We start from the raw sequence: 25,083 nt of genomic DNA on the forward strand, positions 1-25,083 counted from the left end.
TTATCTTTGAATTCCATTACGTAAAACACATTAATATCACGAATTACTGTATACGTTGAGCAACAATCAAGAAATGACAGTAGTAATACGTTGAGCAAATACTACGAAAGAGCAACACTAACATGTTGAGCAACAGATAATGAAGATGATATAAAAGTAAAATAAAGTAGTATTAAACCAAAAATTTGAAAAAAAAATTAATTTTTTTTATTATTTAATTAATTTATGGCTGGTCATAATGTGGCCGCATAGCATTATTCTATTTCAATAATTGCCCTATATTGATTGTGTGTTGGTGCAAGACTGCAATGAATGCGAAATTTTGTTTTTCCATAATTGTTCTGATCGTATCGTATATACAAGTACTAATCACTAATCAATGCATATCTTGGTGTATCATAATATTTGTATTTACTAGTAATAATTAATATAAATAATTTCACGTGGAGATAAATATCTGATGCAGCATTAATGGAGTTTTGTTTGATTTAATTCTCTGTGTCACTCTACGCTGCAAGATTTATCAGAAGGGCAGCTTGGTCATATTATACCATGATATACGTATATTATTATATTCCACAATGTTGTTTGCTCCCATTTATTATCGTGTTTTCTAGGGTTCTGCTTCAGGCGTTCAACGTTCAGATTTCATATCAATTTATTATCAATTCGAAATTTTATGAAAAATGAATTTCATATAAAAATTCAAAAATCTAATACCGAGTACTACCAATTATCATATAAGAATTGTTCGTACTCCCTCCGTCCATGAAATATTGTCCAAGTTTGATTAGATACGGGTTTTAAAATTTATGAAGAAAAGTGAGTTGAAAAAGTTAGTGGAATGCGGGTCCCACATTTATATATTAGTTTTATAAAAGAATGTAAGCGTAAAGAGTTAGTGAAAAGTGGTCCGTTTATCAAAAATAGAAAAAAAGGCAAAGTGGACAACTTTTCACGGACGGACCAAAATGACAAAACTGGACAACGTTTCACGGACAGAGGGAGTACTATTTAAAGAACCATTTTGACTCGCATTGATTTTAAGAAATTATTTAACTTTGTGAAGAAAAGTAATGAGAGAAAGTAAATGGAATGTGAGACTCATTTTTAATACTCAGTACTAATTTTTATAATTGATTATGATGAGAGTAAAAAGTTGGTGGAGTGTGGAGTATGCAAACTAAAAGTGGAATAAACTAAAGGGTTCTTAGATTGTTGACTAGCCAAAATGGCTTTTTTAAACGATGGATAAAGAGAGTAGATTATAAAAAAATTATACTATATAATTTTATTATATAGTACTAGTATATAAATATACGGATTACTTTTAGTTATAAAATTACATCCGATCTGAACATCTGAAAATTTAAAAAATCTGATCCAATGCGAACCAAAAATCCGAATATAATTTTAAATTTCAGCTTAATATTCAAGTTGGATTTTTGAATTTCGGATAATTTGGTGACTCCTAATGTTTTTTTTCACATACCACATATAAAAACCTCTTCCCTACCCACGTTGAATTCTCAGAGATATATTCATTCGCTGTATGTATCCCAATATACTTACTACTCCTATATTTTTACATGCACAAAACATACATTAGTGTAGAGAGAGAGAAAGAGAGAGAAAGAGAGAGAGCTCTCAAATTAAAGCTGAAGGCTGTGAAAGTGGCCAAGACATGGCGAGTGGATGGATGAAGTCATTGCAATGCAAGTCAAAGGCATTAGACGACGTCGTCAGCCACCACAACTACCGTCGCCGCCGCCACCACCACGACAACGACGACCACCGCCACCACCGCTCATTATCCAACTCCTCCAGCTGCCGAAATAGCTATCAAAATCTCAAAGACATAGTCGAAACCAACAAAAAGAAGCCCAAGAAGCCAAAGCCGCCAAGCCACCACCCATCTCCGCCGTTCAAGCGCCCGGTTTCCAGAAAACCAGAACCCGGTCCGCCCGCTGTCCCGGTCCGGTCCAGCAGCATCGACTCGTTCTTCCCTTCTCTGACGGAGCTCCCCAAAGACCATCCCTCGCGCAATGTGGTGGAAATCATCTTCCACACGAGCTGGGGCGAGAAGAGCTTCTCGGGCCAGATTGAGATGGTTTTCAAGGTCCAGACCCTGGCCCGGACCCTCAACCGCTTCGAGGAGTATCGCGACGCGGTCAAGCTTCGGGCCGGCTCCGCGGCCGCTGGGGACGCCGGCGAGGACCACGCGCGCTGCATTGCCGACGGGAACGAGGTCATGAGGTTCTACTGCCTCGGCGCCACCGCCCCCAGCGGCGCGTACGAGACTTGCGGCGGCGCGTGGACGTTCCAGGGGTGCAAGAGGGCCGCTGTGTGTACATACTCCGGCAGCGGCGAGGCCCACGAGAGCGCCGGCGGAGGGAGGGGGAGGCGGGCCATGCTGGTGTGCCGGGTTATAGCGGGTCGGGTTTGTAAGGATATCGGGCTGGGCTCGGTGATTCAGGAGCGGGTCGGGTACGACTCGGTGGGTGGTGGGAGCGGAGAGATGCTCGTGTTTGACACGCGCGCGTTGCTGCCGTGCTTTCTTATCATCTACAAATTGTAAAATTATTATTTTGATTTAAGAAGATTTCGAACGTTTATCAACACCGATTTTCTTCCTTTTTTTCTATTTTGTTTTGTAATTCGAATTCTGCAGCTTTAATTTCATAGTTTTTTTTCTTGATTTGTAATCACGGAGAATGGGGTTGATAAATGTTCTCTACATCTTCTTATGGAATGATATATAATCCCCTTGCATTAATTCCTTGCTTTTATTTGTGTACAACATTGGCTTCAATATAAAAATAAAATGAAGAAGAAAACATGATAGTACCTTCTCACGTTCTTGTTCTTGTGAATTCAAATATTTCATTTATTTTTGAACTTGCATCGATTTCCGTAGAGGACATCGTTTTCAATAGTGATTTTTAACCATGAGTCCACGACCCATAGCATTAAGGTCATTATTATTTCCGGTTATAGTGTTTCATGTTTTGGTTTACTGCTTCCTCTTGATTTTGGCTATTTGGTCTACACACATATTTTATCTGAAATTTCCAACATTGTTATGGCATCATAAGTGCATTTCGTTATTTTTATCATTAAAAATTCAATTTGAATTATTAATAGTATAATTATGATTAAAATATGAATTAAGAAAGTGATTTCATATTCTATGAATTATTTGAAGTGAAATAATGAATAGTTAAAATTAATTAGAGATGTATGGCTAAAAAATCATAGCATTGTAAATGTTGTATTGTGACGCAGAAAAAAAAAGGAATGACGATGAAAGACTTCGTTAGGCAAAATCAGTGTATGAGGTAGTTCAACTTGCCTAATATTGGTAAGTGATATATATCGCACTTGTTTAACATTGGAAATTAGACGGAATAAAAATTGTTATGATCATGTCATTTTGTTAATGATGGGTTTAGGGTTGATTGATGGGTTTAGGGTTATTTCATTTCAGTTATGAGGATAGGAGCTATATTTGGTATATGCACATAAGTACAACATGCATTAGTTGTAAAGATTTGACTATATTTTCTAATAAATGTTGATTGGTGGTAACGCAAATATATTTAGAACTATATGTGGGAGCGAATTAAAACCCTCCAATTCATCGTCAGTTTAAAAACAAAACAAGATTTATTTATGCTTTGAAGTTAAGAAACAATTTGTTAAAGTATAGTGGTTGTCATGAAATTGACGTCTCTTCTTACGCGACATGTGATTTTGTGAAGCAGTACAAAAATGTAGGGTTTTGGATGGTTTTGAGCATGGAATTTGGTGCTACTGAGGGATGTGTAATGTGAAGGGGACATTTCACCACATCAATATGGAAATCTCACCTTATATATCAACCATTTATTTTTGCGTTGTTTATTCACTAATTATGTATTTTTATAGGTTTAGGAACTTGCTTCCAAATTTATATTTTCCAGGTATGGTGTAAATTGATTCATTACCAACTCTATAAATATACATTGAGTATATACTAATTTTCTTTATATATTTGATAATGGTGATATTGAAAGATTAAATAATATATGTACATAATTTAGGATTTTGTATTATTGTTGTTGGCATTTCTTTATCACGCTAATTTACTAATATGTATTGTGCTGCCCATTATTAATGATCTAGTATTAATCAAGAATTGGTACAGCCGTGTTAGAAGTGATCATAGCGTATAAATTATTAAATTTTTATTTAACTTTAGTATTTCTCATCAACTCTTAAATTTGTCCCACATTTTTTATTGGGATATTTCCTGTAAATTTTAAATAGCAAAATTTTCGTTTTTACATACTAGCTTTAAATTCGTCTAGTAATTTTACAACTTGTCCAAATTTTAATGCTAACATTACTTAATAAAACATAATTTGGTAAATGAAATTATTTAATTTAGTATAATATGATATTGTTTCGCTACTTAAAACATGACGTCTTTTTGTTTGATGTCAGATAGTGTCATGTAAGCAAGTCATCAAGTCATGCCAGCGCCGAAATTTTGATTGGTTGCAAAGTCACAAATACCATTTTTAAAAATCAAAATCTAACCATATATTTCCCATATACCCTTATAAATTTAAAGTATAATAGACGACGTTTTGGTAAACTATCCGATTTTATCAACTTGAATTTTTAGACACCCATATGTAAAAAATCAACTTGTTAGCAAACTAAGATCAAATTGAAAGCTAGTACCCCTCCATCAACCAATAAACATCTTATATTATCATTTTCATCCGTCCACTAATAAATGTCTTATTTTTTTTTTCTACTTTTGGTAAAATGGACCTTACATTCCATTAACTTTATTTCACTCACATCTAATTATAAAACCAATTTTAAAAATAGGACCCGCATTCCACTAACCATTTCCATTTACTTTTCACTCTATTTTTTAAAATATGTGCCCGGTCAAAGTTGACCTTATATTGGTGGATGGAAGGAATAGTAAATAATTGAGTATTTTTTAAAACAAAAGTGACATGGATAGTAATATTGTCTTGTTAATACAAAAGGCCCATCAGGCCATCACTACGTCACAAGTCCTGCCATACAAATTGGCCCAATATCTTAGATTAAATTTCCAAGGCCCAATGAAAGAAAATCTGAGAAAAAACATTATCCCATTTAGACTCGAATCAAAATCACATTCACTCTGTTTATTTCCTTCTCTTTCAAGCGTGAAAATTGCTTTCCACTCTCCTGCGTCGCCGGCTGCCGTTCACTCCGGAGTTATCCGACTCTAGCAAGCCACGCCTCTACCTCTTCCCCTATTTAGCCCTCCATCCCTCCTTCTTCATCTTCCATGAAAATTATTTAAAAGCTTGAATCTCACACCCATTGCAAAAATTGGTAAGAATTTATATATATCTTATTCCTCTGGTAATGTAACATTGAATTCAACTGAAAGATTAAAGTAGAAGAATGTTGGTTGCTTGAATTGAGCTGGGGGGGTTCAATTGGGGGTACTTCATAGTAACTGGCTGGTAGAATTTGTTTTGAATATGATTTGAATTGGGAGTGTTTCATAGCAATTTTTGACTTCTCCAAATATTATGAGCTCGAACTGGAAGTGGATTATGTGTTGCTCAAATTTGTCTCCAAAGTCCATTAATCAGAACACTTTTAACCAATAGATAACTTTCCAGCTAAAATAGCATTCCTGTACATTTCTCCAAAACTCCCCTTTTATATATGTATATAGATAGATAGATTTACTCAGAATCATTGCCTTTGCAGCATATCTTATAATTATTTAGAATTTGAAGTTGCAACACTTTATTATTTTTTGCTGAATAATTATTTAGAATTTAAACATTGGTATGTTATTGTTTGGATGTGTTGATGTGTATGCTTGTGAGGTAATTTATATGACATTGGATACTGTGTTTAAAAATTTAGGATTATTTTTTCGCGGAGGAATTGTTGTTGAGGAGAATTGCAGATTAAGTATGTGTATAGGTGCTATGCTCTCGTTGAAATAAAATGTATTTTCAGTTACATATGTGGGTTTGTAAATGGATGTTTGCTTCAGGATTTACATGCCATCAAATCTACTTGCACGAACGAAACTGTCTAGCGAGTGTCTCACCGCATAACAGTTCCTGCTTATTCCTAGGAATGGACGCTGGGTGTCTGCATTCCCATTTAAGCACAGCTCCTTTCTCTCATGGTAAAAAGACGTGCTTGCAGTTTGACTATCTGAAATATAGCACACAGCAAGGTCTTAGTTCACTCGATTCTTTAAAGGTACTTCTATATTGAATGCTACTTTCCTACACCTTATTGATTCGTCACCACATAGCAATGCAACGTAATCTGAATCGTGTTTTGATTCAGTTTCATGCAACCCTAATTATAAGCACCTATTAGCTTCTGACATGTTAGAGAATACTGATCGAGGTCTCCTGTTTTTATATACTTCTTTGCAGAGAACTTGCAATAGACTCAGCCAATTGAAATTACGAACCCCGTTAGAGAAGTCAAATCACTTTCAAGCTCTAATCGTTAAATGCGACCATCCTCAAAATTCAGATTTTCCTCGTTATTATTCTAAAAAGGAAAAGAAACCATTTCCTATACCTATTGTTGAGTTACGACGAAATGCCAGGAAGAGGCTGAAAAATCGTGAAAACCAACCAAGAGCACCTGTCCCACCTCCAAAACTAGGATTGGTGGTTAAAAGACTGATTCCTCTTGCATACAAAGTGTTGAATGCAAGAACAACATTAGTTAACAATTTGAAGAAACTTCTGAAAGTGATGCCTGTCAATGCCTGCAAGTAATTCTCTACCCGATGCTCGGTTTTCATTCTTCATCTTTGCAACTGCTGATATCAATGTTCACTTTTCTCTGTTCATGTCCGATCATGTTTTTACATCACAAACTAATATTCCCTCCGTCTACGATTAATTGACCCAATTTCCTTTTTCGTCTGTCCACATTTAATTGACACCTTACTTTTTACTATTTTAGTAATGGACCCCACACACTCACATTTTATTATAAAGCTAATATATAAAAGTAGGACCTACATTCCACTAACTTTTTCAACCCACTTTCTACTATATTTCTTAAAACTCGAGCCGAGTCAAACGGACTCAACTAAACATGGACGGAGGGAGTATAAATAAGGAAAATTTGGACTTTCTTTTCCTTTCTACTGTATGTTATGATGATCTTAGTTGTGATGGTGTCGTTGGTAATTTGAGATTGATATCACTTTTTCTAACATTTGATTTTCTCTTGACAGTTATAGCCTATTCTTGCAGGTGGTGTAATGAAATTCATGTAGGTCCTATAGGGCATCCTTTCAAGTCCTGCAGAGGGCCACGAGCTTCCATTCGCAAAGGAACTCATGAATGGGGTAAAGCAGTTGTCGAGGACATATTGGTTCCACTTGATGCATACCACTTGTATGACCGTCTTGGCAACCGTATTACTCATGATGAGAGATTTTCTATCCCAAGAGTTCCCGCGGTAGTGGAGCTATGCATTCAAGCAGGGGTAGACCTGCCTGAATACCCCACCAAAAGAAGAAGAAAACCCATCATACGCATTGGAAAAAAAGAGTTTGTTGATGCTGATGAGAGTGAGTTGCCCGACCTTGACCCAGAAGCTCCAACGCCAGAAATATTGTCTGAAATACCAGACTTAGAAATTGTGCCACCATCTAGCAAAGAAGATATAGCACTGCTTGCTGAGGAAACACTTCAAGCATGGGAACAAATGAGGGATGGAGCCCGAAGGTTAATGAAGATGTATCCTGTGAGGGTTTGTGGTTACTGCCCCGAAGTGCACATAGGCCCAAGCGGACACAAAGCCCAGAATTGCGGAGCTCATAAGCACCAACAGCGTAATGGGCAACATGGATGGCAGGCGGCAGTTCTCAATGACTTAATTCCCCCCAGATACGTGTGGCATGTACCTGATGTTGATCAGCCTATGGAGAGGGAGCTCAGGAACTTCTACGGGCAGACCCCTGCAGTGGTTGAGTTATGTGTGCAGGCTGGTGCAGCTGTTCCTGAGCACTACAAACCAACCATGAGGCTGGACGTCGGAATTCCTAGAAATGTTGGTGAAGCAGAAATGGCTGTTTGATATCTTTCCCATTTCAGTCACCCAGTAAGTTTTCCATCCAACTAGTTTGTACAACTGTCAGTGAAAACCTGTTACATAGTATTAGATTTATAAATGAGAAATTTATCAAGATCTAATATAAACTCTCTTTCTCTCTTTCATGTTAAATAAGATTATATAACACGTGTGTCTGTCTTTGCTAAGATGTTTTGCTACAAAACAGTACCAGCATTGAGAATTTCATTGCTTGAAACATTTGAAGTGATAGTAGAAAACAAGAAAAATGAAACATAGTTGATTATAACTGAAAGCACCATTAATCATGTAAGCTTCGATCAATCATGAATATATATTAATTATTAAATGACATTAACAAAGAATTACAAACAGTAAATACCCAGAACATACCACCAAGCTTACATATAATAGGACAAACTGGAAAACAATAAGAAAATAAGACAACAACGACTATAAATCAATCATTCTAGAATTATCCATCCCTCTAGAGTAGGGTAAACTCATGCGAAGGGTTATTAAAATACAATTCAAGAACAGGTTAGGTCATCACTCCCTATGTTAAATTAATTAAATGGATCAATGGCCTTGAAACTGCTCGAGTGTGAAAAGATGATATAATGTTAGTCTTGATTTAAAACTTGAATTTAGGGCTCTTGTGGTGTGTGAATTTCCAATTTTAAAAATTGTATGAACGAAACATAGGTCTATATCAAGTTGTTTAATGTTGGTCATCTGTAGGAAACGACTTCCCCAATTGGAAGAGGTTGGTAAGAAATTCCATTTGACAATGAAATTATAATAACCTAATACGTAGCTAAAAGGATAAAAAAAAATATGTTGTACTACAATTAATTAATTCTCTATGTACCACCTTCTCCTTTCTAGCAACGAACAGTCCACCAAAATCAATAAATAATCAAATACTACAACATTCATTCATATAATTTTATTGGTTGATATCTTTTCTCTGACTAAATTAATTTACTTGTTTTCCGGAAAATATAAATTTACGAGCAATGCAGCATTATTGTTAATTATTCATTGCCTAATCACATTTGCAATCACGGAATATAAATGATCAGAAATTAAAATTAATAAGTAATGGAAAATCTGTGTAGTACATGACTAATTCCAAGGTTAGTACGTCTCTAAATTACAAATCCAAAATGGAGAGACATGAAGATTTGATTAGCAATTACTAACTTTTATATTGTCGAATAATTTTTTTCTAACTGAAAAATAATGTACTCCTCAATTATGCCCCTTGATTGACTAAAAGAATTGAGTATATCATTTAATAAGACTAACTTTTGGAAAATTTTGATTTTAAATTTGATCAAAATAAAAATATAGTAGTATTATATAAAAACGAAAACAATAATGAAAGTAATACTGATAGGCAGTGAGGTTTGCTAACAAAATTCTAAACTATGGAAAAATTATCCTAGCTTTTGCTATCAAAATGACCTTGGTAAAAACTACAAATACAAAATACAGCACACCTAAGTATTTGATTTTCGCTCTTATTTTATTTTCTTCTATTTTGTTCTCGTTCATTCTTTAATCTCTCAAAATCCCGACTTTATCATTTCTTCAATTAATTTATTTAATATTTATTCCTTAATCTCCATTTCCAAACGAGAAATTTCTGAATATGAGTTTAAATTCGCTGACCTTTCGAGATAAGGGATTCAATTTGCTTACCTTTCGAAATATGGGTTCGAGACATGCGAATTTTTCGGAATAAGGGTTTTACATCTTTTTATATTTATTCTCTTCATTTTTCTTATTATTTCCCTTCCAATAATTATAGATTTACTAAAGTATCCTTTAATCGCAGTTCCTTAATCCATGTGAAAAGAACCGAGAATGCAACATACCACTCCAGATTTTCTTCATCAGCGCCACATAGTTATTTCTTCAAATGGCGGAGTGTACTTGATAGTTGGCTGATGTAAACCTGATCTAGTTCCACATTATCCGCAGACACAATCCTCAGCAATGCTGAGAACCTTCAATAACTGACGAGTCCCTGATCTTAGAGTACTAACATAATCTGACATCAATCTAGTTTGGAGGGAGGTAAAATGAAATTTTTGAGAGACAAGTTAAAAGATAGTTTAGTAAATCTATAATTATTGGAAGGGAAATAATAAGAAAAATGAAGAGAATAAATATAAAAAGGTGTAACCCCTTATTCCGAAAAATTTGCACCTCGGACCCATATTTCGAAAGGTAAGCGAATTGAATCTCTTATCTCGAAAGGTCAGCGAATTTAAACCCATATTCCGAAATTTCTCTTTCCGAAAACCCCAAATTAATTTTGAATTTTGATATCAAATGAATTACTGATTAATATCATTTCCAAATTAAACACATGAAAGACAAGAGGGGCCTAATTATATTGGATATTCAAACAACTCAAATTCTGAGTTTAATTATGCAATCTTCACAAAAATTAAATCTTTAAAAATGAAGTTTATAATATTAGAACTAATTACGTTTCGACTTTTGCTGAAGTAGACTGCAGCACTTCAGCATCATGCACACACATATATTTCATCATAACGTTTCCTATCCTTAAACGGTTTGATAAATGAGCACTACAAATCAATTATGTGGTTGGACGTCGGAATTCCTATAAATGTTGGGCAAGGAGAAATGGTTGTTCGATATATTTCCCATTTCAGTACTAGCTAGCATGGGCTCGTAACATTTGAACGTGATGGTCAAAAATTAAAAAAAAACTGAAACATAGTTGATTATAACTGAAAACCTGAATCAATCATGAATATATATTAAATTACATTAACACAGAATTACAAACTGTAAACAGCCAGAACATACAAGCAAGCTTACATATAATAGAAGGACAAATTGGAAAACAATAAGAAAAGTAAACAGCAACGACAATATAAGTCGATCATTCTAATATTATGCATCCCTCCACAGTAAGTCGATCTCCGGAACTTGATTCTTGATGATATGCTCCTCTATATGTCGATGCAAATCAACGGGATTTGGGTCCTTCTGGCAAAGTTGGTTTAGGCAGTTCTGGAATCTTCGGAAGTTCAGGCAGCTTTGGCATTTCTGGCCTAGGTAGAGTTGGCAACTCAGGCTTAGGCAAAGTTGGGACCTCGGGTTTTGGCAATGTTGGAACCTCGGGCTTAGGGACAGCTGGAAGTTCTGGTTTTGGCAATTCAGGGAGCTTTGGTAGCTCTGGCACTGATGGTTTTGGCAATTCTGGCATTTGAGGCTTTGGTATTTCAGGTAGAGTAGGCTTTGGCGTTTCAGCTTTTTCAAGTGTTGGCTTAGGCAATGCCGGTACCTCTGGTTTGGGTAGTGTTGGAAGTTCAGGCTTTGGCAAAGTCGGGATCTCTGGCTTAGGCAAAGTTGGTACCTCAGGTTTTGGCACTGTTGGAACCTCAGGCTTAGGTGAAGTTGGGATCTCAGGTTTTGGCAATGTTGGTACCTCAGGCTTAGGGACAGCCGGGATCTCAGGTTTTGGCAATTCTGGCAGCTTTGGTAGCTCTGGCATTTGAGGCTTTGGTATTTCAGGTAGTGTAGGCTTTGGTGATTCAGCCTTTTCTAGTGTTGGCTTAGGCGATGTCGGTAATTCAGGCTTGGGTGGTGCTGGAAGTTCGGGCTTTGGCAACACAGGTACCTCTAGTTTTGGTAGTGTTGGAAGCTCGGGCTTTGGCAGTGTTGGAATCTCAGGCTTAGGCAACGGTGGCAGCTCAGGCTTGGGTAATGTTGGGACCTCAAGCTTAGGCAACGATGGCAACTCAGGCTTGGGCATAGATGGGATTTCGGGCTTGGGAACCTCAGGCACATGCGACTCTAGGAGATGGCGCGCATCTGCATGGTTCGTTATGGATGACAGTGTGATGAGTAAGAAGAGGAAAAGGGAATGGCGGCGATGAAATGGCATTGTTTGACGAGGTAATAGCTGTATCAAGAAAGTTTTTTTGTTCCAAGTGACTTAACTTTGTTGGATGAGTTATGAAGTTTGGGGGTGCATTGAGGGTTTGTATAGAGGTGGAAGATTAAGTTAGTTCAACTTCCTAATGCCTTTGTCTTTCTTAAAGTCGTGTAAGGTGGTTATTATATTACTCCATAATTCAAGAACAGGTTAGGTCACCACCAATGGAGTTAGATGAATTCATCGTGAATCAATAGCCTTGGAAACTAGTAGTATTTCATTGTGAATCAATAATTTAATTAATGATGGACTAACTTGATTTAAAACATTAATCTAAATTTGTACACGTCTATACAAGCTGTTTAAATTGGTCATCTGTAGGCAATGAAATTGACAGGTTGGTAAGAAAATCCAATTGAGAATGAAATATTAATCTGAACTAATTCGCAGCTCATAAAGAGAAATATGTGCTTATTTAATTCTTATACCATTCGTACCTATTATTGCAACGAGCAGTCCACCAAACTATATTATTAATCATGAGCAGTCATATATGTACATAATAGAACATTTTAGTTATTTAATAGTACTATTAAAAATCACTTCTAAAGAAGTATTGATTTTTTAAAAAAATTAATACTTCATAGTATTACATATTAATCATTCTGCAACAATCTAGTAAAAAATTACTGTTCTTCTGAAATTTAATTTATAAATTAAAGATAAGATTAGCTTTTTTATTAGATACTATTACATAACTATTTCCAAATCGAAGTTCAAAATCACGTGTAAATTTGTCTTAAAAGTTTATTTATCTATTTTTTTGTAGCTATAAATATATACTTACAAATTAATTTTACAAATAATTTTATTGATTGATATCTTTACAGTCTCTAAATTAACTTTTTATTACGTTTTTTGTGAGCACAACATCATTGTCAATTTTGCATTTCGATACACATTTGCAATTAAGGAATTTAGATGATTTCGAAATTCAAAAATACATATAAATAATGACAAAATAGATGTATGAATTTAATATCTAAAATGGGTGTATAAAAGTTAGTATACAATATATGCAAAACTAATTCCTAGTGCCGAACTATCGAACCAACAAATAGTTTATTATTAGATCGTTTTGCTTCATTTTTAGAAAGAATAAAATAAAATGGTCATAAAATGAACTCTTTATAGAATGAACTAGAACGAACTAAAAATAAACTTAAAATGTTCTAAAATGACTAAAACAAACTAAAAATGAAGGGTTCAACTGTTCGACGCTTGATATTAGTTCGACATTGATTATAATAATCCCAAGCTATATTATCGGAATACATTTAACCTCAATAATGCTAATTGATTGACTAAAGGAATTAATTAAGTTTATCATTGAATAAAAAATTAACATATATAGGAAATGTTTAACTTTTAAACTCTTATCAAATAATAAAAATAAAAATAATTCAACGAAAATTATACTAATAATAGTAATACTATTTTTTTACCGTATATTGGAAGTAAGTGATCATAAAGTAGACTAGTTGATAACTAAATTATAAGTATGTATGATGTATGATGTATCACCGTAAACTATGGGAATTTTCCTTGCTGCTTTAATTTGTTATACTTGTTAGTACTCAAATTGTTGCCCTTGTAATAAACTAGATACGTACGGAGTATAATCTTTTAATTATTTTGATGATTTTTTGTTTTTGCAAATGATGTCTTTTAGTTAATTGCATGAGTAATTTGGAGCTAGGATTTAGCCATCTATCAGATGTCAGAAATCAAAATCGGTTACGTTGTTTGGATTTTGTATTCTCAATTTATTTGTCGAGCCTCCGAAATTATGATTCAAATATATTAGATTTATAAATGAGAAGATTATAAATATAGAACATGAAGTCTTTTTTATCTCTCTCAGTTTAAATAAGAAAATACTCCTACTAGCATTCAGAATTTTGTTGCTTGAAACGTTTGAAAGTGATTTCAGAAGACAAGAAAAATGAAACATATAACTGTAAACCTCAATCAATCATGAAAATACATTAACAAAGAATTACAAACTGTAAACACCAAAAACATACAAACAATAATAAAACCATACATCAACGAGTTTACAAATCGGTCATTCTAGAGCTATCCATCCCTCCACCATATGGACATTATCAGAAAACATGATTCCTGATGGCATGTCGATGCTAATCAACCGGATTTGGTTTCTTCTTGCAAAGTTGGTTTAGGCGGGTATCTTTGGAAGTTCAGGCAACTTTGGCAGTTCTGGCTTAGGCAGAGTCGGGACCTCGGGTTTTGGCACTGTTGGAACCTCAGGCTTAGGCAAACTTGGGAACTCAGGTTTTGGCAATGTTGGAACCTCGGGCTTAGGGACAGTGGGGACCTCGGGTTTTGGCAATTCTGGGAGCTTTGGTAGCTCAGGCACCGTAGGTTTTGGCAATTCTGGCATTTGAGGCTTTGGTATTTCAGGTAGAGTAGGCTTTGGCGTCTCAGCTTTTTCCAGTGCTGGCTTAGGCAACGTTGGTACCTCTGGTTTGGGTAGTGTTGGAAGTTCGGGCTTTGGAAAAGTCGGGATCTCAGGCTTAGGCAAAGTCGGGACCTCGGGTTTCGGCATTGTTGGAACCTCAGGCTTAGGCAAAGTCGGGACCTCAGGTTTTGGCATTGTTGGAACCTCAGGCTTAGGCAAAGTTGGGATCTCGGGTTTAGGCAAAGTCGGTACCTCAGGTTTCGGCACTGCTGGAACCTCAGGCTTAGGTACCTCAGGTTTTGGCACTGCTGGAACCTCAGGCTTAGGTGAAGTTGGGACCTCGGGTTTTGGCAATGTTGGTACCTCAGGCTTAGGGACAGCCGGGATCTCAGTTTTTGGCAATTCTTTGAGCTTTGGTAGCTCTGGCATTGGAGGCTTTGGTAATTCAGCCTTTTCTAGTTTTGGCTTTGGCAGTGTTGGTACCTCTGGCTTGGGTAGTGCTGGAAGCGCGGGCTTAGGCAAAGTTGGGATCTCAGGTTTTGGTAGTGTTGGAAACTCAGGCTTTGGCAGAGTTGGGATCTCAGGTTTTGGTAGTGTTGGTACCTCGGGCTTTGGAAAAGTCGGCACCTCGGGTTTTGGCATTGTTGGAATCTCAGGCTTGGGTAGTGGAGGTATCTCTGGCTTGGGTATAGATGGGATATCGGGCTTGGGAACCTCAGGCACAGGAGACTCCGAGAGACGGCGTGCCTCTGCATGGTTAGTTATGGATGACAGAGTGATGAGCAAGAAGAGAAAAAGGGAATGGTGGCGATGAAATGCCATTGCTTGAGGAGACAATAGCTGAATCAAGAAGGTTTTTTTGTTCAAGTGATTTTCTATTTCTTGGATGAGTTATGAAGTTTGGGTTGCATTGAGGATTTAAATAGGCTTTGTATGAGGTGGAAGATCGAGTTAGTTCAACTTCTTAATGCATATGTGGTTATGAAAATACAATTCAATAATACTAGTAGTAGGTTAGGTCACCACTCTCTACGTTAAACCACATGAATCAATTTGGCTTGAAAATTATTTGAGTCTGTAGCAATAATTTAATGTTGTACTTGATTTAAATCTTGAATTTAGTGCTTATGTAATGTGTAACTTTCCAATTTAAAATTGTTTAAAAGTTACCACTATATTAGGGCGTTTAGTTATGGTAATCTGTAGACAAATGACTTCACCAATCGCAGACTTTGGTAAGGCAATCGAATATTAATCTTAACTAATTTGTAGCTAAAAAGGGAAAAATATGTGCTCATTTTATACTAGGAGTAACATATTTACCCTCTCCTTTCTGGCAACGAGCACTCCACCAAACTCTATATATAAAATCAAATACACCATCCAAAACATGGAGTAGTAATTTAATTTATTGCTTGATATCTTAATTCATTCTAAATTAACAATTAGCTTGTTTTCTGGCGATTATATTGTCACAACCGCATTTTCTAAGGATAGAAAACACGGTTGATCGCGACTAGGGGATGATTAAAGAAGCGGGGAAAAAGGGGGAAAACACAAATCGACCATAGCTCGAAATAAAATCAGAGTTTTGAACAAAATAGACTTGAGTCTTTTAAGATGCACAACGGAAACAAATGAACGCGGTTCCATGTATGAAGACATGAACCTCCGAGAGTCAAAATCTCTGACTGAATTAAATGTCTTGTCTCAATAGCACTTCCTCCACCACTTCGCTGCTCAACCTGCACATTTAGAAATATATGCAGGGCTGAGTACAAAAAGTACTCAGTGAACACATTGCCGAAAATTACACATATACATTTGAAAATATTGTCAAGCCAACATCACAGTAACACTCGGGGGTTTATTGAAAAGGCCCGAGCTTACTAAAAATATTCACATTGGACTGCAGTCCCTTTTTCCTGTACTTAGCCATATCTGATCACATTGTGCCGTCGAGATGGTGTTCTCGCACGGTCACCTTCTCTGCCCATCATGTCAGAGGTATTCTTGTGCCGGGAAGGTGGCCACCTTCCACGGTCACCTGCTCTGCCCAACATGTCAGAGGTAGCTTGTGTACACTAGTCCGAGCGGGGACACCACCCTCACTGGGACCTGAATTCGACTTATATCATCATTCATAATTCACTTGGCCGTAGCCAACAGATAGGCATCATACACAAAACATTTATGGCATGACAACATTATTAAAATCACGAACATGTGTTCTTGTTTTCATAAAATACGATTTGTATTTTAGTATAAGAAAGCTCACCTGGATCATTTAGTTCCTTTAACTTGAATCATTCGTTCCGACTTTACTTGCGGACGTACCCTTTTGAAAATATCACAATATAATAATACACTAATTAGACTCAAGGACAAAACTACTTAAATTAGAATGCATGCACCCTCATTAAAGTCTTTTATCTCGTTTCTCGGTTTTCGCGTATTTTTTATTATTCGGCGGCCGCCCAAGGTTCCTCCGTTGGCTTCTCGTATTTCCCTCCACGATATCGAATTAACATCCCAAAATTATTTAAGCGCATAAATAAATCATCGATATTATTTCCCCTCGAAATTTATATTTATTTCGGCCTTGGAAATATTCTGGAAATTTATTAAACAATTCCCCACAATTAATTCAATTATCAATCCAAATATTTATTTACAAAAAATACAAATTTAATTATTTCCCCACCTTATATCTCCAATTAAAATTTTAAATGCCCAACAAAATTTAATTGAAGCCCAACTAACCAAAACATCCCATTTTAATTTAATAGGCCCACTTTCTTTAAACAAACAAAGGCCTAATTTAATAGTCCCTAACCCACCTATTTAAAAAAAAGGCCCAACAATAAAAAAAAATAGCTAAAACTCCAAAATGCTTTCTTCTCCAAAACTCAACACCGATCTCTCTCTCCTCAATTTCTTCCCAATTGAGAAATTCCAAAAATTCAAAGAAACTAATCTCTATCTCTCTCTATCTAATTCGTCAACCCCATTCTTTCCCAAATTCACTTTCCTCATCTCTTCTCTCTTAATTCAGCCTCGCTCCTCATTCTCAAATCAACGGAGCTGCCGGAGTAATTACCGCCGCCCCCTTCTCGCCGTCGCTGCCAAAGTCCAACCGCTGCCTCCGTCAGACGCCGGAAGAGCTGTTGCTGTCGCCGCCGGGAGCGCTGCTCCGTCGGTGGTCGTGCAGCCCCGAAACATCACCGCAGCCCCCAACTTCAAACGGGACAGTCCCGATTCACCTCCGAATAGCCCCGACACTAACCCGATTTCAACCGAACAGATCGGTTCTCATTCAAAGTATGCTTCTTTTCGTTTTTAGTTTTCAATTCGCAGCAAGGCGGTTTCAATTCGTGATGTTCGATTGGTTTTGATTGTGTTATGTGTGGGAGTGATGTATGATGAACATGATATGTATTACAACGATCAAAGGGAAGGGATTTAGGGATTTATACCTCACTGAACAGATCGGCTCAAGCAAGGCTGTTGGTTTTCTCCTTCCTGAATTTGGATTCTTGGTTTCTTGAATTTGATTGAGTAGAAGTTGAGAAGAATAAATCTTGTTCTTGTTGCAGAGGAACAAAGTAGGAGAAAATTGATTTGTGAAAGAGTATTATAGAGGGGATAGATGGTGTGGTGGTGATGTGGGGTGAAGAAAAGAAATGATACAATGCATAAAAGATGGAGTGAAAGTGACGGTGTAGAAGGAATATGATTTGATTTGCCTTTGTCAGGAAGGAAGGAATATGATTTGTGTGCCCTAATTAAATGCAGCATTAAATGATGTGTCTAAAAAAAAATTCGATCCATTGGATCTGCCCTCTCTCTTTTTATTTTATTTTATTTAATTATTTAATAATTAATTGAGTATTTATTTAATTGTTTATTTAATTTGGTGTAGATATAATCGGTTCAAGTCCGTGGCTGCCCGCGCTGAAGTACCCAATTTGCTTAGAGTGCGATGTATTAAATTTTGTTGGATGTATCGGACATTAAAATTTTGATTATGGGTCTTGATTCTTTTATTATACATATATATATATTTTTTTTATATACTTGGCTGTCGTTAGAAACAACAACGACACTCTATCGTAAACAACCCTCTATCGTAATTCGAAATAATTACGCAAAAAGTTACTTATATGTGTATAATTACGCCAACATTATTGTTTCTAATAATATCGTTTTAGCGGGTCGTTACATACTATCCCCCTTAAAAGAAATTTCGTCCCGAAATTTAGAAAGTAGTTAGACAAAAAGCTCTGGATATTTTTCTTTCATTTCCTCTTTCAGCTCACATGTTGCCTCTTCCTATTCATGGTGTTTCCACAAAACCTTCATTGTAGTAATCGACTTATTCCGAAGTTGTTGCACCTTTCGATCTAGTATTCTCACCAGCTTTTCTTCGTAACTCAGGTCAGACTCTAGAGCGATTACTTCGTGGCGAATCACATGTTTTGGTTTGAACACGTACCTTCAAAGTTGGGAGACGTGGAATACTTTGTGTACGTTCCCAAAGTTGGGTGGTATTGCCAAGCGATATGCTACTGGGCCCACTTCCTCCAGAATCTCATAGAGGCCAATAAATCATGGTTTTAGCTTACCCTTGAGTCCAAATCTGGTTATTCCTTTGGAAGGGGATATTTTCAAGAAGACCTTCTCTATTATGTTAAATTTCAATTACATGAGTGTTTGGTTCACCACAAACTCTCACCAATAGCTTGCAACAAAGGTTTTCATGAAGTGCAAAGACTAGGCTCAATTGGGCTCATTATGCTCACTCCCGGAAAAGAAAAGATACAACTTCAAAGGGCTTGAGCTATACCCATAGAACTTGAGAATTTTATTATGGGAAGAGCTTGCCAGATAGAATAAATTGCGAAAGTTAGGGTATGAGGAATAGAATGTAGATGTCAATAATAGATGGCCAATAATACAATAAAAATGAAAAGTGAAGTAGAAAAGTTTCAAGTATCCCCAGATGATAATAGGAAGACCTGAGATGGTTGGTTACAAATGGATTTGAAAAGAATAGGAAACACAACCAATTGCAATTTGCTCGACAACACTGTGATAGGAGATCATATCAACGAAATTTTTAGAGTTTATAGGCAATTCAGGGAAACTAACTAATAAAGAGGGCAACAAGAGGAAACTAGCCAAGGGATAAGCAATGTGCCAGCTTTAACATGGAGCTTGCAGAAAAGCTCAAATCAAGAGACAACAGTCATATTTGAATTCAGAAGATGAGAGTACTCATGTAAAACAAAGAGCTTGTCAATAAGTATGTCTGAAAACACAAAGAGTTAAATTAAAAGGTTTAAAGTCTCACCATATGGCTGCTCCAAAATAGTAAGACTGAAAATGATTGGTCTCAAGTGGATTTGAGAAAGAAGAAATACAAGGAACTACCCTTTTGGATCAACAACATCGTGATACTATATCACGTTAATGAATTCACAACGTTTATAATCAAATCACGGAAATTAACTAGTAGAGAAGACAATCAGAACAACCTAGTTCAGGGAGAGAGCAATTTGCTTTAGACCTGGAGTTGCTGAAGAGCTCACATCATGATGGAAGAATTATAGTGGAATTAAGAAGAGGGAACTACTCATATAAAATAAAGAGCTTGTCAAGAAGCACTTTTGAAAACAAAAAAGTCCACTAATGATCTTTGAAGAATATTATCATTGAAGAGACAATAGTTTAGGGAAACATGTTCATTCTGAAGGCTATAAATAAAGCAGCTCCGAGTATAAGAGTTTGCTGGCAAGAATTCAGAGAGTCAAAGTATTGCTTTTATGCAGAATGAGTAAAGAAGGACCGCAGTCACTGGAGGTTATCAGAAAACATGAGGGAGTAAGCTCAAAACTGAAAGTGATTCACAATCTTGACATAGAAGAGGGAAAGTAATGGCACATTACCTTGCAAAAGGAGTCATTTAAGTTCTTAATTCAACAAAAGGTATTTTGATCAAGAGGGGTGCGAGAAAAATGGAATTCATGGGAATCCAAGTAAGCGTTGTTGATGAATCTTCTTGGTTAACTACAATGGTGATACTCCGTTGTTTAACTCTTTATAGAGGATGGTAAATGAGTTATGGGAAACTTTGGTCACAAGCTACTTTCATCTTACGATCACGCCAGATGACCATATGTGGGGATTACGACTCTTTGGTACTCTCGGTTCGTCAGAACGCCCATCCTCGTAACACGCCGTTTCTTTAGTCTTGTTCTATGTTGGATTGCTTTTCTCGTGACGAAGTTTATTTCTTATCGCGTCCTTTTCTTTTCATCGCTCGGGAAAGCGAGAAATGTTTATACTGTACTTCTAAGTTCGAGATCATATTGTGTTCTAGAAGGAACGCATAACTAAGTATTCTAAGTTCTTTGGAAATTTCGATTTCCCTATACTAGCAACATGATTCAATTACTAACTCAAAAAGAGATATCATTTCACCAACTCAAAAAGAGATATCATTTCAACAATTGGTACCATACTCATATACTTTATACTTTCATATTCCAGTACCTTTTTCCATTTAGGAAAGTTACTTCTTTTATTCATGCATTCACAGTCTTTAGCCAAGAAAAGACATATTAACTCTTTCTTTAAGCACGTTACTCAATCAAGAAACATCAACTCTTTCTTTGAACTTAATATTTTCATCTGTTCACTCAAATTAACTGCATGCATTATTTCTCAATTTCAAACTTTCAAACATCTTGACTTTCTTGTTAAAAAGAACAAGTTACCTTTTTCCTCATTGAGCACGATTGGTGGGAGTGCTAAGAGCATTTTCATCGATTAGACTGTCTAGTGGAACAAGGCTTGACCAAAGATTTTCAAAGAAGACTCTCGGGTTCAGAGCGAGAAAGAATGCTCTGATACCACTCTGTCACGACCGCATTTTCTAAGGATAGAAAACACGGTTGATCGCGACTAGGGGATGATTAAAGAAGCGGGGAAAAAAGGGGAAAACACAAATCGACCATAGCTCGAAATAAAATCAGAGTTATGAACAAAATAGACTTGAGTCTTTTAAGATGCACAACGGAAACAAATGAACGCGGTTCCATGTATGAAGACATGAACCTCCGAGAGTCAAAATCTGACTGAATTAAATGTCTTGTCTCAATAGCACTTCCTCCACCACTTCGCTGCTCAACCTGCACATTTAGAAATATATGCAGGGCTGAGTACAAAAAGTACTCAGTGAACACATTGCCGAAAATTACACATATACATTTGAAAATATTGTCAAGCCAACATCACAGTAACACTCGGGGGTTTATTGAAAAGACCCGAGCTTACTAAAAATATTCACATTGGACTGCAGTCCCTTTTTCCTGTACTTAGCCATATCTGATCACATTGTGCCGTCGAGATGGTGTTCTCGCACGGTCACCTTCTCTGCCCATCATGTCAGAGGTATTCTTGTGCCGGGAAGGTGGCCACCTTCCACGGTCACCTGCTCTGCCCAACATGTATTTTCTAAGGATAGAAAACACGGTTGATCGCGACTAGGGGATGATTAAAGAAGCGGGGAAAAAAGGGGAAAACACAAATCGACCATAGCTCGAAATAAAATCAGAGTTTTGAACAAAATAGACTTGAGTCTTTTAAGATGCACAACGGAAACAAATGAACGCGGTTCCATGTATGAAGACATGAACCTCCGAGAGTCAAAATCTGACTGAATTAAATGTCTTGTCTCAATAGCACTTCCTCCACCACTTCGCTGCTCAACCTGCACATTTAGAAATATATGCAGGGCTGAGTACAAAAAGTACTCAGTGAACACATTGCCGAAAATTACACATATACATTTGAAAATATTGTCAAGCCAACATCACAGTAACACTCGGGGGTTTATTGAAAAGGCCCGAGCTTACTAAAAATATTCACATTGGACTGCAGTCCCTTTTTCCTGTACTTAGCCATATCTGATCACATTGTGCCGTCGAGATGGTGTTCTCGCACGGTCACCTTCTCTGCCCATCATGTCAGAGGTATTCTTGTGCCGGGAAGGTGGCCACCTTCCACGGTCACCTGCTCTGCCCAACATGTCAGAGGTAGCTTGTGTACACTAGTCCGAGCGGGGACACCACCCTCACTGGGACCTGAATTCGACTTATATCATCATTCATAATTCACTTGGCCGTAGCCAACAGATAGGCATCATACACAAAACATTTATGGCATGACAACATTATTAAAATCACGAACATGTGTTCTTGTTTTCATAAAATACGATTTGTATTTTAGTATAAGAAAGCTCACCTGGATCATTTAGTTCCTTTAACTTGAATCATTCGTTCCGACTTTACTTGCGGACGTACCCTTTTGAAAATATCACAATATAATAATACACTAATTAGACTCAAGGACAAAACTACTTAAATTAGAATGCATGCACCCTCATTAAAGTCTTTTATCTCGTTTCTCGGTTTTCGCGTATTTTTTATTATTCGGCGGCCGCCCAAGGTTCCTCCGTTGGCTTCTCGTATTTCCCTCCACGATATCGAATTAACATCCCAAAATTATTTAAGCGCATAAATAAATCATCGAAATTATTTCCCCTCGAAATTTATATTTATTTCGGCCTTGGAAATATTCTGGAAATTTATTAAACAATTCCCCACAATTAATTCAATTATCAATCCAAATATTTATTTACAAAAAATACAAATTTAATTATTTCCCCACCTTATATCTCCAATTAAAATTTTAAATGCCCAACAAAATTTAATTGAAGCCCAACTAACCAAAACATCCCATTTTAATTTAATAGGCCCACTTTCTTTAAACAAACAAAGGCCTAATTTAATAGTCCCTAACCCACCTATTTAAAAAAAAGGCCCAACAATAAAAAAAAATAGCTAAAACTCCAAAATGCTTTCTTCTCCAAAACTCAACACCGATCTCTCTCTCCTCAATTTCTTCCCAATTGAGAAATTCCAAAAATTCAAAGAAACTAATCTCTATCTCTCTCTATCTAATTCGTCAACCCCATTCTTTCCCAAATTCACTTTCCTCATCTCTTCTCTCTTAATTCAGCCTCGCTCCTCATTCTCAAATCAACGGAGCTGCCGGAGTAATTACCGCCGCCCCCTTCTCGCCGTCGCTGCCAAAGTCCAGCCGCTGCCTCCGTCAGACGCCGGAAGAGCTGTTGCTGTCGCCGCCGGGAGCCGCTGCTCCGTCGGTGGTCGTGCAGCCCCGAAACATCACCGCAGCCCCCAACTTCAAACGGGACAGTCCCGATTCACCTCCGAATAGCCCCGACACTAACCCGATTTCAACCGAACAGATCGGTTCTCATTCAAAGTATGCTTCTTTTCGTTTTTAGTTTTCAATTCGCAGCAAGGCGGTTTCAATTCGTGATGTTCGATTGGTTTTGATTGTGTTATGTGTGGGAGTGATGTATGATGAACATGATATGTATTACAACGATCAAAGGGAAGGGATTTAGGGATTTATACCTCACTGAACAGATCGGCTCAAGCAAGGCTGTTGGTTTTCTCCTTCCTGAATTTGGATTCTTGGTTTCTTGAATTTGATTGAGTAGAAGTTGAGAAGAATAAATCTTGTTCTTGTTGCAGAGGAACAAAGTAGGAGAAAATTGATTTGTGAAAGAGTATTATAGAGGGGATAGATGGTGTGGTGGTGATGTGGGGTGAAGAAAAGAAATGATACAATGCATAAAAGATGGAGTGAAAGTGACGGTGTAGAAGGAATATGATTTGATTTGCCTTTGTCAGGAAGGAAGGAATATGATTTGTGTGCCCTAATTAAATGCAGCATTAAATGATGTGTCTAAAAAAAAATTCGATCCATTGGATCTGCCCTCTCTCTTTTTATTTTATTTTATTTAATTATTTAATAATTAATTGAGTATTTATTTAATTGTTTATTTAATTTGGTGTAGATATAATCGGTTCAAGTCCGTGGCTGCCCGCGCTGAAGTACCCAATTTGCTTAGAGTGCGATGTATTAAATTTTGTTGGATGTATCGGACATTAAAATTTTGATTATGGGTCTTGATTCTTTTATTATACATATATATATATTTTTTTTATATACTTGGCTGTCGTTAGAAACAACAACGACACTCTATCGTAAACAACCCTCTATCGTAATTCGAAATAATTACGCAAAAAGTTACTTATATGTGTATAATTACGCCAACATTATTGTTTCTAATAATATCGTTTTAGCGGGTCGTTACATATATTTTACGAGCAATGCAACATCATTGTATCAGAAATTAAAATTTCAAAATTAGTATGTCACTTGATTGACTATAAGAATTAATTATATCGGTTAGAGATTAAAATTTTATCAAAATAATATAAATAAAAATAACAACAAAAATATAATGAAAATAATACTAATAATAATATTTGTAAGTTGTAACCGTGTATTAATGTCCGTGATCATAATGTTGGCTAGTAAAGTTTCCTAATCAAATTTTTACCTGGTAAAGAGCAACTACAAATGTCAAAATTAATACTCAAATTGTGTG

General features: G+C 36.5%; 4 protein-coding genes and 4 long non-coding RNA genes across 10 annotated transcripts; 4 read left to right on the forward strand and 4 right to left on the reverse strand.

Annotated features, from left to right (window-relative positions):
- Window positions 1-1,522: 1,522 nt before the first annotated feature.
- On the forward strand, window positions 1,523-2,781 carry LOC121793579. Its single transcript, XM_042191608.1, has one exon. The coding sequence runs from the start codon at window positions 1,685-1,687 to the stop codon at window positions 2,576-2,578; it is 894 nt and encodes a 297-aa protein (XP_042047542.1). The 5' UTR covers window positions 1,523-1,684; the 3' UTR covers window positions 2,579-2,781.
- Window positions 2,782-5,173: 2,392 nt separating this feature from the next.
- LOC121793348 (APO protein 2, chloroplastic-like) lies at window positions 5,174-8,280 on the forward strand. Of its 3 annotated transcripts, none has more exons than XM_042191343.1 (4): window positions 5,174-5,385; window positions 6,068-6,282; window positions 6,465-6,814; window positions 7,305-8,280. In XM_042191343.1, the coding sequence occupies exons 2-4, from the start codon at window positions 6,154-6,156 to the stop codon at window positions 8,131-8,133; spliced, it is 1,308 nt and encodes a 435-aa protein (XP_042047277.1). In that variant the 5' UTR covers window positions 5,174-5,385; window positions 6,068-6,153; the 3' UTR covers window positions 8,134-8,280. The 3 variants fall into 3 exon arrangements, with proteins under 3 accessions (XP_042047277.1, XP_042047278.1, XP_042047279.1); XM_042191344.1 differs by having other exon boundaries at window positions 6,135-6,282; XM_042191345.1 differs by having other exon boundaries at window positions 6,152-6,282.
- A 2,612-nt stretch (window positions 8,281-10,892) lies between these two features.
- Window positions 10,893-12,140, reverse strand: LOC121793734 (protein PELPK1-like). The gene has a single exon (XM_042191769.1). It carries the CDS (start codon window positions 12,059-12,061, stop codon window positions 11,141-11,143), a length of 921 nt encoding a protein of 306 aa, XP_042047703.1. The 5' UTR covers window positions 12,062-12,140; the 3' UTR covers window positions 10,893-11,140.
- A 1,920-nt stretch (window positions 12,141-14,060) lies between these two features.
- On the reverse strand, window positions 14,061-16,137 carry LOC121793616 (protein PELPK1-like). Its single transcript, XM_042191649.1, has one exon. It carries the CDS (start codon window positions 15,354-15,356, stop codon window positions 14,292-14,294), a length of 1,065 nt encoding a protein of 354 aa, XP_042047583.1. The 5' UTR covers window positions 15,357-16,137; the 3' UTR covers window positions 14,061-14,291.
- Window positions 16,138-16,213: 76 nt separating this feature from the next.
- LOC121793350 lies at window positions 16,214-18,433 on the reverse strand. Its single transcript, XR_006049099.1, has 3 exons — window positions 18,011-18,433; window positions 16,813-16,872; window positions 16,214-16,279 (listed from the first exon to the last, which is right to left on the reverse strand). It is a non-coding gene; the product is annotated as an uncharacterized LOC121793350 (long non-coding RNA).
- LOC121793351 lies at window positions 16,962-18,585 on the forward strand. The gene is made up of 2 exons (XR_006049100.1): window positions 16,962-17,855; window positions 18,457-18,585. It is a non-coding gene; the product is annotated as an uncharacterized LOC121793351 (long non-coding RNA).
- Window positions 18,586-22,242: 3,657 nt separating this feature from the next.
- LOC121793437 lies at window positions 22,243-24,463 on the reverse strand. Its single transcript, XR_006049113.1, has 3 exons — window positions 24,041-24,463; window positions 22,842-22,901; window positions 22,243-22,308 (listed from the first exon to the last, which is right to left on the reverse strand). It is a non-coding gene; the product is annotated as an uncharacterized LOC121793437 (long non-coding RNA).
- LOC121793438 lies at window positions 23,008-24,615 on the forward strand. Its single transcript, XR_006049114.1, has 2 exons — window positions 23,008-23,885; window positions 24,487-24,615. It is a non-coding gene; the product is annotated as an uncharacterized LOC121793438 (long non-coding RNA).
- The last annotated feature ends 468 nt before the right edge of the window (window positions 24,616-25,083 follow it).

Source organism: Salvia splendens, chromosome 3 (assembly GCF_004379255.2).
Source record: "Salvia splendens isolate huo1 chromosome 3, SspV2, whole genome shotgun sequence".
Taxonomy (NCBI): domain Eukaryota; kingdom Viridiplantae; phylum Streptophyta; class Magnoliopsida; order Lamiales; family Lamiaceae; genus Salvia; species Salvia splendens.